We start from the raw sequence: 12437 nt of genomic DNA, 5'->3' as shown, positions 1-12437 counted from the left end.
TTCCCACACAACTGTCATTTCTCAACCAGGGCCACAGTGGTCGCAAAACAACTGGCTACTGGTCAAACTTTCGAAAATTCTGAAAAATAAATTATCTGAACGTTATTCTTTCTGTATTTTTGGTTGAGTATTTCGTAAACCGATTTCTAAATTATTATGTTAATTTGGTTAGCTGATTAGACTGGTAGGGTTACTAATTTATCCTAAATAAATATTAGGCTGAGCTTAATAAGCGTGAACCACCATTTCATTACATAATGAACCTTGAAAGAGAAAATCATCTTCGGTAATGCACAATTTCCATTTTGGCAACTGCTTTATATTCAATAAATATGCTGGCATGGCTAGAGTTTTCCAACTAGTTCAGGGACCAACCATGGTCCTTAACAAAAGTAGCTTCGCTACCCGGGACAACTTCACTGCATATATACGTGCCTCTTGACTGACGAGTCGATATCATTACGGGAGCTAACTGAGCAGCTGATGGACTGAGCAGCAGGTACCTGATCACAGCCGTAGCGTAATTTGTATCCGCGAAGCCAACCGTCGAGCACGTTGCTGCCTGGTGGTCACGTTAACAAACCAACACTGTTTAGTATCGCGAGTAATCCTGCACAAAACGAAACGTAATCCTTGTTGTGTAAAGTTCCTTTTTGTTGATCGCTTGTGTCCAAAGTATCCTGCTATCCTGCCATCCTGTTCTAGTCCACAATGAAGGGATGTTCTGTGTATTTTAATACCCTATTGGTACTAATCGTGATCGTGTGCGTAGACCGGCTTCATCATCCGATCGCACTGGAACTTCTCGATACAGCAGATTCTCTAAATTTGCAGCCCAAAGCTGGCGGTACAAATGTTACTGAAAGTGAAAGTGGTATGTATGAGCAATGGTGGTATACATTAGCATGACGGGGCAATCAGCAGCAGACGCGGCAATGCGTGCGTTCGGCGTTTGATCTCATTATAAGTGAAGCGATCAATGCGATCGGTAATAAATGGTCATGTACGGTGTTTGCTCATTGCAGTCCATCCGCCACCGGTAGCAACCTTTGGCGAGGAACGTTCCACCCCGGAAGCAACTGATGGAGGCAGCAACGAAGCGCGGCATCGAAAGAAACGTCTCATATCGGCGGGTGAATATGAGAAAACGGCTCAGTACTGGAATATAGGCGCACAGCTCAAGCTGAAGGAACATGTAATGAGGCAGCCGAACTTAAACATTGCCAAAAATGTGATCTTCTTTCTCGGTGATGGTATGTCAATACCAACACTCGCTGCCAGCCGTATGTATCTCGGGCAACAGCAAGGCCATACGGGCGAAGAAAGCCAACTGTCGTTTGAAGAGTTTCCCGACGTTGGCCTTGTAAAGGTGAGCACGGTGTTAATAAGACTGGAGTGTTAACAATTTCTAAGTAATACTGAACACTAATTTGTCAACTAGTTTCCATGCAAAAAGTAATAATTGTTGATCGTAGCTGATCGCTGATCGAGTTGATCGTAGAAATGATCTTCTTTAGATCAAAAACAAGTTTACGTTACTCGGACGTGACAATAGAAACATATTTAGATTGTTGATAACCCATTTGATCATGTTCATTTGTTTCTTTTCTTTACAAGACCTACTGTGTGGACAAACAGGTGGCGGATTCGGCTTGCACAGCGACAGCGTATTTGTGCGGTGTGAAGGCCAACTATGCAACGATCGGTGTAACGGCAGCAGTCAACTATGGTAACTGTGCCGCTAGCAATGATCCGCGCAACCACGTCCAATCGATCATGGCTTGGGCGCAGGCAGCAGGCAAAGCGACCGGTATCGTAACAACAACACGTGTAACACACGCTAGCCCCGCCGGTACCTACGCACACACGGCCAGCCGTGATTGGGAGAGCGATGCCGACGTAGTCCGGACTGGTGGTGATCCGACCCAATGTCCAGACATAGCAACGCAGCTGATCTACGGCGATACGGGCAAAAACTTTCGCGTCATTCTGGGCGGCGGGCGTCGCAAATTTCTTCCACGAACCATGAAGGACGAAGAAGGTTTCCGCGGTCAGCGGCAAGATGGGGCGAATCTGATATCTCAGTGGTACTACGGAAAACCACTCGGTACGGCTCGGTACGTGTCAAACAGGCAGGACCTGATGGCGCTTAACTTCACCGAGGTAGACTATCTGCTAGGGCTGTTCAGCTCGGACCACCTGAAGTTCCATCTGGACGCCCGCCCGGAAGTGGACCCAACGTTAGGCGACTTAACATATGCGGCGATTAGAATGCTGCAGAAATACCCTGAGGGTTATGTGCTGTTTGTCGAGGGTGGCAAAATTGATCTGGCTCATCATTTCACTAAGGCACGTAAATCACTCGATGAAACGGTGCAGCTGTCCGAAGCGGTGCAGGTAGCACGTCAGCTTACCAGCCCGGATGACACGCTGCTCGTTGTGACGGCGGACCATTCGCACACGATGACACTATCGGGCTATGCGACACGTGGAAGCGATATTCTCGGCCTGAACAGCCAGATCAGCGACGGGGACCAGAAACCGTACACGACGCTAGCGTACGCGAATGGTCCGGGTGGGCCACAGCCCGGTCCAATGGGCCAAAGACCAAACATTACCGAATCGATGATAAAGGACCAGGAGTTCCAATTCCCAAAGGTAGTCCCGATGAAATACGAAACACACGGCGGGGACGATGTTGCGCTGTTTGCCTACGGACCCTGGTCGCACCTGTTTGGCGGAATGTACGAACAGAATGTTATACCACACTTGATAGGCTATGCAGCGTGCATTGGGAACGGTGAGCACGCGTGTTCGACGGTTGGCGGTTTGTAAACAGTGTGCTTCACTTTTTAATTTGTCGTGTTGTAGTATGTTTTGTAAATAAAATTCCTATGCGTTTTTAAGTAACGACCGGCTTTGTTACTACTGTTTATATTACATTGTCTGACCGCAGCTATTTACAACAAACTACTAGCACAATAAGCTGTGGCTTATTGGATAAAATCAGATACAAATCCAGTATTCATCCAGATACATTTAGAAAGTCATCGAATGCATTTCCTTCCGGGTTATCGGCTAACTCTAATTTATGGTTGTACCACTTGTTACAAAGGACAAAATAAGCTGCAGTCGCAAACTTTGCAGAACATTTATAGCGCTAATATTCACACATGAAGACCTGAGCTAACGATGACCTCTTATCTCTTTTCGATGGGAACCGGAATCAGGAAAGTTAAAACGATTGATCAACTCATGACCGAGTTCCCAAAGAACTCTTAAAATGGCCATTAAGTAAGCTATACGCCAGATTCAATAGAAAAGAAGATCTCCAAAATTTTTATCTCCCTTTGAGCTCGTCTACATCTGGCACGTGTCTGGAATAGTGATGGGTTCTCGGAATCGCACCCACGGCTCCGAACCGCTTCCGAGCACAGCAACACCGGCTCCGATTCCGGCTAGGTTAAAACCACGATTCCGCCCGGAGCCGTCCGGAGCCGCCTAGTCGGCAGCCGGAGCCGTCGGAATCGTCGGAATCGTCCGGAGCCGTCCGGAACCGTCCGGAGCCGCCTAGTCGGCAGCCGGAGCCGTCGGAATCGTCGGAGCCGCCCGGAATCGTCCGGAGCCGTCCGGAACCGTCCGGAGCCGCCTAGTCGGCAGCCGGAGCCGTCGGAATCGTCGGAATCGTCCGGAGCCGTCCGGAACCGTCCGGAACCGTCCGGAGCCGCCTAGTCGGCAGCCGGAGCCGTCGGAATCGTCGGAGCCGCCCGGAATCGTCCGGAGCCGTCCGGAACCGTCCGGAGCCGCCTAGTCGGCAGCCGGAGCCGTCGGAATCGTCTGAGCCGCCCGGAATCGTCCGGAGCCGTCCGGAACCGTCCGGAGGCGCTAGTTATTGCTAGCGCTTTTTTTTAATTTTTTTTAAATAAAGATTGCTTTATTTTTTTTATTTTTATCAGATTATATAAAATTGGCTGATAGTGCAATAATCTGGGTTATATCATAGCCAACTAGCGGCTCCGACGGCTCCGGACGGCTCCGGACGGCTCCGGCGGCTCCGACGGCTCCGGACGGCTCCGACGATTCCGACGGCTCCGGCTGCCGACTAGGCGGCTCCGGACGGCTCCGGCGGCTCCGACGGCTCCGGACGGCTCCGACGATTCCGACGGCTCCGGCTGCCGACTAGGCGGCTCCGGACGGTTCCGGACGGTTCCGGACGATTCCGACGATTCCGACGATTCCGGACGGCTCCGACGATTCCGACGGCTCCGGCTGCCGACTAGGCGGCTCCGGACGGTTCCGGACGGCTCCGGACGGTTCCGGGCGGTTCCGGACGGCTCCGGACGGTTCCGAATTCGGAGTACTGCACCTACCTTCCGGAGCCGCTTCCAAAATTTATGGAGTCATTCGGAAGCGATTCCGTTTTTTTGTCGGATTTACCCATCACTAGTCTGGAACTGATCATAAGTTCCGAAGAGTATTTGCCGCTGTGCACGATCGATTCCATAATTCAGTCCTTATTTAGCTACTCAGTAAAAAGCTAAAAATAAATTGTGTAAAATAATATAATTTATAATTACGAATTTTTATAACAATTGCTTCACCAACTTTTCCAGTTTTTCATAACGAACAAAAGCTGCAAGAAAATAACTTGTGTAGTATCTAAAATCAAGCAAACTGGCCGACAAAAGTTTCGTTAAAAATGCCCTGACACTTTCGTTAAAATGTTTCTGACGTTTCGACGATCGGCGCTAAAACCGCGTGTCTGCAAATTGCGGTGAATTCCATTTGTGCTGCTATTGCAAAATCATTTTACCGGCCGGGAAATACGTAAATCTGTTCGCATCGGCTGCGACTCGCCACTCGCAGCTGCCGTCACAAAGTGTCTTGCTGGAGCGTCGCTGCTTAGTGAAAGTGTGATTTTAGCAAGCGGTCTCGTTTGTGTGGTACACCTGTACATTGCATCCGTAATCCGCCCCGAACATGGATACCGTCAAGATAAGCGAATTGCTTCGTGCCACCATCGACCCAACGCAACGATTGCAGGCCGAGGAGCAACTAAATCAGGTGATAAAAGAAAACAATCAGCTGTCGGGACCGTACGCGCGCATGAAAACTATCGTAATCTGGAAGATTCGTTCCGATGCGAGCATCTGTGACGCGGTGTGCGCGACGTGGATGTGGTGATCGGGCGGAAGCCGGCAGAGAGGCCGCATCAGTGAAGGAAAATATTTACAACTGCATAACACTGGAATGAGCCGTAGTTGGTTTGCAATTATTTGGAAGCATATCGTTTTTTTTTCTTCGCTGTTTGAGCCGCAGCTAAAGATCGTACTGTAAACAATTGCCGTACAAACGAATAACCCTTGAATTACCCTTGAAAAATCAAACTTCACCAAAATTGTCTCCCTCTGGCAAAGCTCAGCATACTCAACGTGGTGGTGTATTTATTAAACCTTCCTCCCATGCGGCTACCACCCTCCGACTGTTCACTCCTAACTGTGGATGCGAACGAATTCATTGACCAAACACTGAAAGCGGCTCATACCTTGGATGTTGCCATTACAACGGTGCAAGTTAAAATAAATCCACCATTCAGACCTGGAGCTTTTAATGGCTGTTCGGTGATTATTCCACGAAGAAGAGTATCTTTAACCTTGTTGCATTTATACAAAAATAAGGCGCAACCAAAACCGCATAGATAAGCAAACTGGATGAGTTAGTCACTGGATGACTAAAATCATTCCTGCTGAAAATGTCCCGCCCGAGTTGCCTGCTAACCGTACACGATCGTGAGAATGATGATCAAATCTGTTCAAACATAGGATTGAATGTTTCTTTCGTTTCAAAAGCCTCATGCTCCAATGATGCTTCCAAATGGTTGCATTGCAAATAATAAAACCAACAAACACTACATGCACCTATCGAACACGTTTTCCGCATTTACTGCCTACAAAAATGGGTCAGTATTGTCTTCGCTGGCACATTGTTGGTCAGCGAGTTTCACTCGGTTGCTATAGGGTATGCACTATCGCGGCGCGGCAGCAGTGTAAACATAACCCGAAAATAAATTTTCACGATCGGTAGTGCGGAAAAAACAATTTTACCGCTATACGATGTACGAGAGTACCTGTTCTTAATTGAGATTTGTATTTATGGACTAAATAACTATCGATTTGAAAATGTTTATAGAATCGCGTGGTTTGCAGTTGTGACACGCATTTATAATTTAAAATTTTGATCACGACACATAGCAATATGTAAATGGTCTACCAGCACAAACTATCCTGGTGTTCCGGGACACAGCACCAGAGTAAGATTGAAATTAGCATGCTGACTCATGGTTTCGTTTGTTCTTCCTATTTCTGAACCGATCATACTATGCGCGCATGTGTTACACACATGTAGGTACACAAGATCATCGGATTCCTGCCCAGCCTGATGCAGGTGATCATGCAGAATGAGCTGGAAATACCGGTCCGATTGGCGGGTGCCATCTATATGAAGAACCTGATCAACAGCAGCTGGCAGGACCGAGAGGCGGAAGGCGGCAATCCGATCCCGTTTGCCATTCACGAGCAGGATCGGGCCATGATCCGTGACACGATCGTGGAAGCGATCGTGCACGTGCCGGCTGAGGTGATAAAGGTACAGATGTGCTTCTGCCTGAGCCACATTATCAAGAACGATTTTCCGGGCCGGTGGACGCAGGTAGTGGACAAAGTAAGCCTGTGTCTGCAGAACAGCGACCCCAACGCGTGGCACGGTGCACTGCTCTGCATGTACCAACTGGTGAAGCACTACGAATACAAGAAGTCCGCCGAACGGGGTCCGCTAACCGAAGCGATGAATCTGCTGCTGCCACAGATCTACACCATCATGATGAACGTGATCAACGAACCGTCGGAGCAAAGTGTGCTGTTGCAGAAGCAAATATTGAAAATATTCTACGCCCTTACCCAGTACTCGCTACCGCTGGAGGTGATCACGAAGGATGTGTTTTCGTGCTGGATGGAAATCTGCCGCCAGATCCTGGAACGTCCGGCACCGGATGCGTCCCACATTGAGGAGGAGGAACGGCCGCAACATCCTGCGTGGAAAACGAAAAAGTGGGCCTCCCATATCATTCTGCGTATGTTCGAACGGTACGGCAGTCCCGGCAATGTCATCTCGAAGGAGTACAAAGAATTTTCCACCTGGTATTTGCAAACGTTCACCAGCGGTCTGCTGATGGTGTTGCTGAAGATTCTGGACCAATATCGCAACAAGATCTACGTGTCGCCGCGCGTCATGACGAACACGCTCGACTACATTAAGACGGCCGTTTCGCACGCATTCTCGTGGAAGATGCTGAAGCCCCATATGATTGAGATCATTCGGGACGTTATCTTCCCGCTGATGTCGTACACCGAAGCGGACGAAGAGCTGTGGGATAGCGATCCGATCGAGTACATCCGCAAGAAGTTCGACGTGTTTGACGATTTCGTGTCGCCGGTACAGTCGGCCGAAACGCTACTGCACAACTGCTGCAAAACGCGCAAAGGCATTCTGACGCAGGTGATGCAAATCATTATGCAAATCATCAACACACCCGGGCTGGACCACAAGGAGAAGGACGGTGCGCTCCATATGGTTGGTTCGCTGGCGGAGGTGTTGCTGCGGAAGAAGATCTTCAAGGAGCAGGTCGAGCAGCTGCTGATGCAGTACGTCTTTCCGGAGTTTGCCAGTCCGCACGGGCATCTTCGAGCACGGGCCTGCTGGGTGATGCACTATTTCAGCGACATCAAGCTGAAGAACCCACAGGTGCTGGAGCAGATCATGCGTTTCTTGAGCAACGCGCTACTCACAGACAAAGACCTCCCGGTGAAGGTGGAGGCGGCCATGTCGATGCAGATGTTCCTCATCTCGCAGGAAGATGCTTCTCCATTCTTGGAGAGTCAGATAAAGGACATCACGATGGAGCTGCTAAGGATCATTCGCGAAACGGAGAACGAAGAACTGACGACCGTGCTGCAAAAAATCGTTTGCACGTACTCCGATCAGCTTCCACCGATAGCGCTTGACATCTGTCAGCATTTGGCCACCACATTTAGCCAGGTGTTGGAAACGGAGGATAATGGTGACGAGAAGGCAATTACCGCGATGGGACTGTTGAGCACAATGGAAACACTGTTGGCCGTAATGGAAGAACATCCGCAGGTGCTGGCAGCACTGCATCCGATCGTGCTGCAGGTGATCGGACACGTCCTGCAGCAGAATGTGCTCGAGTTTTACGAGGAAGCGTTCGGGCTGGTGTGCGATTTAACGTCCAAGAGCATCTCGCCGGACATGTGGAAGATGCTGGAAATCATTTACGAGGTAGGATTGCTTGGGAAAATGGGACGGCACTTGAAGGGATTTTCTTTTCAACCATCTTCAACCATTTTCCATGTGTGTAGCTTTTCCAGAAAAATGGAGCCGAATACTTTGTTGATATGATGCCAGCATTGCACAACTACATAACGGTCGATACGCCCGCTTTCCTTTCGAATCAGAATCACGTCATTGCGATGTACAACATGTGCAAGTCGGTAAGAATGCAAATGCTTTTGTTAACGACCGTAAATTATAAAATCCATCCCGGGATGAATACTGATCGTGCACATTCCCTTCCTAAAGATCCTCACGAGCACCGCCACGGAAGAGTCGGAGTGTAGTGCGGCCAAATTGCTAGAAGTTATTATTCTACAGTGCAAGGGACACATCGATGATTTCATACCGAGTTTCGTAGAGCTGGCATTGATGCGACTGACTAGGGAGGTGAAAACGTCCGAGCTGCGAACGATGTGCTTACAGGTTGGTTGAGCTGTTGTGGGAAACACTTTCGCCAGAAGAACCATTTTTTTTTTATTGTAATTTTCGTTTTTGCAGGTCGTTATTGCAGCTATCTATTACAATCCTACTCTTTTGTTAGAAATTTTGGAAAAAATCCCCATACCGGTTCCCGATTCGTCTATTACGGCTCACTTCATCCGGCAATGGCTGCACGATTACGATTGTTTCCTTGGGTACATATCTTAGTCGAGATCGAATCGATCATACTGAACCTTAATACTCATTTGCTCGTCCTTTTTCCCCCCATCGCAGCATTCACGATCGCAAGCTGTGCATTATTGGCCTGTGCACGTTGCTGTCGCTAGGCGATCGCAAACCGACCGTACTGAGTGAGCTGCCGGACAAAATCATTCCAACGATGCTGATGGTTTTCGACGGACTGAAGCGTGCCTATGCCGCCCGTGCAGCCGAGGGCGAAGAGGAAGAAAGTGAGGACGAAAGCGAAGATCTGGAGGATGGATTGTCGAGCGACGAGGACGATGTGGATGAGATAAACCCTTACTTCAAGAACATGTCAAAGATGATACAAGAAAGGGGAGCAGAAGCCGGTTTCGAAGTAACTGCATCGATTCAGGTTGGTTTTGTTATTTTTTGCAAAAGGGAGCGATCGATGGGAAATTGTAATGTATTGTTTAACGCATGCAGGACGCTGATTCCGATGAGGAAGACGATGACGATGACGACGATGATGATGATGGCGATGAAATTGATGAAACTGCATTGGAAAGCTACACAACACCGCTGGACGACGAGGAAAATCCAAACACGGTGGATGAGTACATAATGTTCCAAGACATTATGAACAGTAAGTATTCACGTATGGCGACGTACCTTACACGCATTGAGCCGAGGGGGGAGAAATTCTTATATACGCTCTCTTCCATGTAGATCTTCCCAACACTGACCCGAACTGGTATACAATGCTTACCAGAAATTTGAATGCATCCGAGCGAAAGAACCTGCAAGAAGTGCTCTTGTTGGCTGTTCAGAAAAAGGAAACCAAACGCTCGAAAGAAATTGAAAAGAGTGGAGGTAAGATTTGTCTATGAATGTGTATAACCCATATTACGGTACTGTCTGTTTCTTTTTAGGCTATCAGTTCACCCAGCATCAGATACCAACCAGCTTTAGCTTTACGGGACAGCAACAGTAATACCGCTGGTAACGAGAAATGCATTAGCCAAACCAGTGTTGTGCGAATGCTCGCCCAGAGAGGGAGAGGCCAATTCTTCGCGCTCTTGTCGATGCATTCATGATGTACTAATAGTGCTTACACTAATCGCTATGACTACTACTAGAAGTACTACTACTACTATTACTACTACAACTACACACATCCGCTTACGCAAAGCGGCAACAAACACACCTCATGTAGACGCAAGCGGGATTCGGTGTCATTCCGTCGTTTTCGCTTGTTTCTTCACTCTCTGTGACTGGTTCTCTCATTCTCATTCTATCCCAACATCCTCCTTCAAACTCTCAACTATCGACCGTTAATCGCGAACCGGAAGAAACGGCTGGTGGGCGTCCAGTTTTGTGTATATCCATATTAGTACGCTTATATTTTCTATCGTGTTTGTTTACTATCCGGGCGCAGGTGTAAGATCCGGTGTTGTTTCCTGCTTGGAATGCTTTATCTCGACGGTATCAATATATTTACAATTTATATTGTGTCTACAAGGAGAAAACAAGTGTGCGTGTGTGTGTTTGTGGGAGTAGATAGGATGGCACAAACTCTAGCAAGCGTCTACTCGAATCGATCCGAAGCCGGAAAAGGAGGACGATCAGGATGGCTTATAATCCCGAGAGGCAAGCATTTAAACTCGTATTGAGTGGCACGAGGGTGTTTCAACAGGTAAATGAAACCGTTGCACATTTAATACCTAAAATCTAAGTACCGACAGAGGTATTGCTATCGTTCTGTCTCGTTACTTAGCATTGAAACATTATTAACAACAGCTTTAATATACAGCTGCTTCTAACATACGGAAGATGTACTGAGCGTAACTGTTATTTACATAATTGTTGAAAGTCGCAAAGCGTTTTGTCCGAATTGTCTTGTCGCGTCTCCATTCGTCAAACCAAAGCCTTGAAACAATTTATTGAACACGTAACACACACACACATGCATTGTACGATCGTTTGTTCCTCGCTTTGGATAAAAATGGAGGTGGGCGATAAGGCAGAGTAACCCGCCAAACCGTAGCGTTGACTTAGTCGAACTTAGTGACCGAGTTGACTTAGTGGCGACTTCCGACGCAAATTTTGAACAGAAGTAGTGAGGGCGCACGCTCGTTTGCACCACGTCCCTGCTTAGTTCTGGATCCAACTGTGATATATTGATCCCAACTCTCACTACCATGGTACCCGGGCAGGATCTGTAGATAGTCCCACATCATGGAGCAGAGTTTCTTGGCGAGAAAAGAGTTCAATACTAGGCTCGATATTTAATTTTTTTCCTATTTTTTGTGGTTGTTTAATTATGAGGGCCGGGGAAGGGAAACGCATGCGACAGTACATCCAGGGTATGATGGTGATCGAATCGATTGTTTTGTTTGTAATTGCAGCAGAAGGTGAAATCAAGTGAACAAGCAAAATTTAGTAATCTGTCCCTAGACGTAGGATGCATTAGGTGGCCTTTTTCTAACGCCAGAAGGACACTAAATGAAAGAGAGAAAACATCAAGCCAACATTAAGCTATAACTGATGCGTTAGTACGTGAAAAAGGGGCAAACATAGAAAATCACAATCACACACGCGCACACACAAAAAAAAAACGTATAAAATGAATTATTATTGCATTAAAAGAAGTATCAAACAATTGGAAGCACACACGCATTATTCATTATGATAAGCTTCATTTGTAGCGAGGAGCATGTTGTGCAGACAGTTGAATGGAATAAGTTTGTGTTTCGGCATTCTTTGAACTCTCACAAAACAAAACGAATTAGCGGGTTCCTCTTAGAACATGAAGCATAATGAAAATAAACCCGAAATAACATTTGCACGCCGGAAATGTGACTAAACATTTGCAATAGTTTTAAACACACACACACAAATATGCAGCCAGATTCTTCTTGCGAGAATTAAAAAAAGGGTAGTAAACTCATCATTGTGAATAAACACCTTCCTACCCCCCTCCCAACTTTTCCACCAAACAATAGATAAGTACAGAGGCCCATTTTAAACAGCTGCAAAGCTCAGCAAACAATAGCACGTAATACACAAACGGCAGGAATTAAAAGTGACGATAAATTAAAGAAGGAAAGTATCCCGAAAGTAACACAAAACACGACTTACCGGACGTACAAAAACCAACATGTTACACGGTAAAAGTTATAATACAGAAGGTCAAAGATAAAACAAAGAAGAAAAAACAAAAAAAAACAAACGAAAACATGCTAAACGAAAGACGCAGTGTAAGAATAAAGAGTATCGGATGGAAAAAATATATATTGATTATAAACAATAAGTTTGTTTTCCTCTTTTCTTTTGATTGCATGCAGTTGCGCATCTTGTCGTTCTTGTGTCACCGATGTATCCGATCTTTGACGGAATCTACTCCA

The 12437-nt window shown here is 47.0% G+C and overlaps 2 protein-coding genes across 2 annotated transcripts; both read left to right on the top strand.

Moving 5' to 3' along the window:
• Positions 1 to 6: 6 nt before the first annotated feature.
• LOC125771298 (membrane-bound alkaline phosphatase-like) lies at positions 7 to 2910 on the top strand. Its single transcript, XM_049441803.1, has 3 exons — positions 7 to 874; positions 1026 to 1369; positions 1618 to 2910. The coding sequence occupies exons 1-3, from the start codon at positions 712 to 714 to the stop codon at positions 2833 to 2835; spliced, it is 1725 nt and encodes a 574-aa protein (XP_049297760.1). The 5' UTR covers positions 7 to 711; the 3' UTR covers positions 2836 to 2910.
• Positions 2911 to 4721: 1811 nt separating this feature from the next.
• Positions 4722 to 12131, top strand: LOC125771277 (importin-7). The gene is made up of 9 exons (XM_049441737.1): positions 4722 to 5064; positions 6406 to 8355; positions 8436 to 8567; positions 8656 to 8832; positions 8908 to 9044; positions 9124 to 9445; positions 9517 to 9676; positions 9760 to 9903; positions 9963 to 12131. The coding sequence occupies exons 1-9, from the start codon at positions 4981 to 4983 to the stop codon at positions 10022 to 10024; spliced, it is 3168 nt and encodes a 1055-aa protein (XP_049297694.1). The 5' UTR covers positions 4722 to 4980; the 3' UTR covers positions 10025 to 12131.
• Positions 12132 to 12437: the final 306 nt, after the last annotated feature.

Source organism: Anopheles funestus, chromosome 3RL (genome assembly GCF_943734845.2).
Source record: "Anopheles funestus chromosome 3RL, idAnoFuneDA-416_04, whole genome shotgun sequence".
In the NCBI taxonomy this organism is placed as follows: domain Eukaryota; kingdom Metazoa; phylum Arthropoda; class Insecta; order Diptera; family Culicidae; genus Anopheles; species Anopheles funestus.
The sequence above is the reverse complement of the archived record's forward strand: the minus strand, read 5'-3'. Positions and strand labels throughout refer to the sequence as shown.

What these genes read in the sequence shown, in the direction of transcription:
- LOC125771277 (XM_049441737.1), top strand. Translation starts at nt 4,981, where the DNA reads ATGGATACCGTCAAGATAAGCGAATTGCTTCGTGCCACCATCGACCCA. An exon ending in TGCGAACGATGTGCTTACAG is followed by an intron (nt 8,833 to 8,907) that starts GTTGGTTGAGCT and finishes TCGTTTTTGCAG; the next exon opens with GTCGTTATTGCAGCTATCTA. An exon ending in GATTACGATTGTTTCCTTGG is followed by an intron (nt 9,045 to 9,123) that starts GTACATATCTTA and finishes CCCCCATCGCAG; the next exon opens with CATTCACGATCGCAAGCTGT.
- LOC125771298 (XM_049441803.1), top strand. Translation starts at nt 712, where the DNA reads ATGAAGGGATGTTCTGTGTATTTTAATACCCTATTGGTACTAATCGTG. An exon ending in TGTTACTGAAAGTGAAAGTG is followed by an intron (nt 875 to 1,025) that starts GTATGTATGAGC and finishes TGCTCATTGCAG; the next exon opens with TCCATCCGCCACCGGTAGCA. An exon ending in CCGACGTTGGCCTTGTAAAG is followed by an intron (nt 1,370 to 1,617) that starts GTGAGCACGGTG and finishes TTTCTTTACAAG; the next exon opens with ACCTACTGTGTGGACAAACA.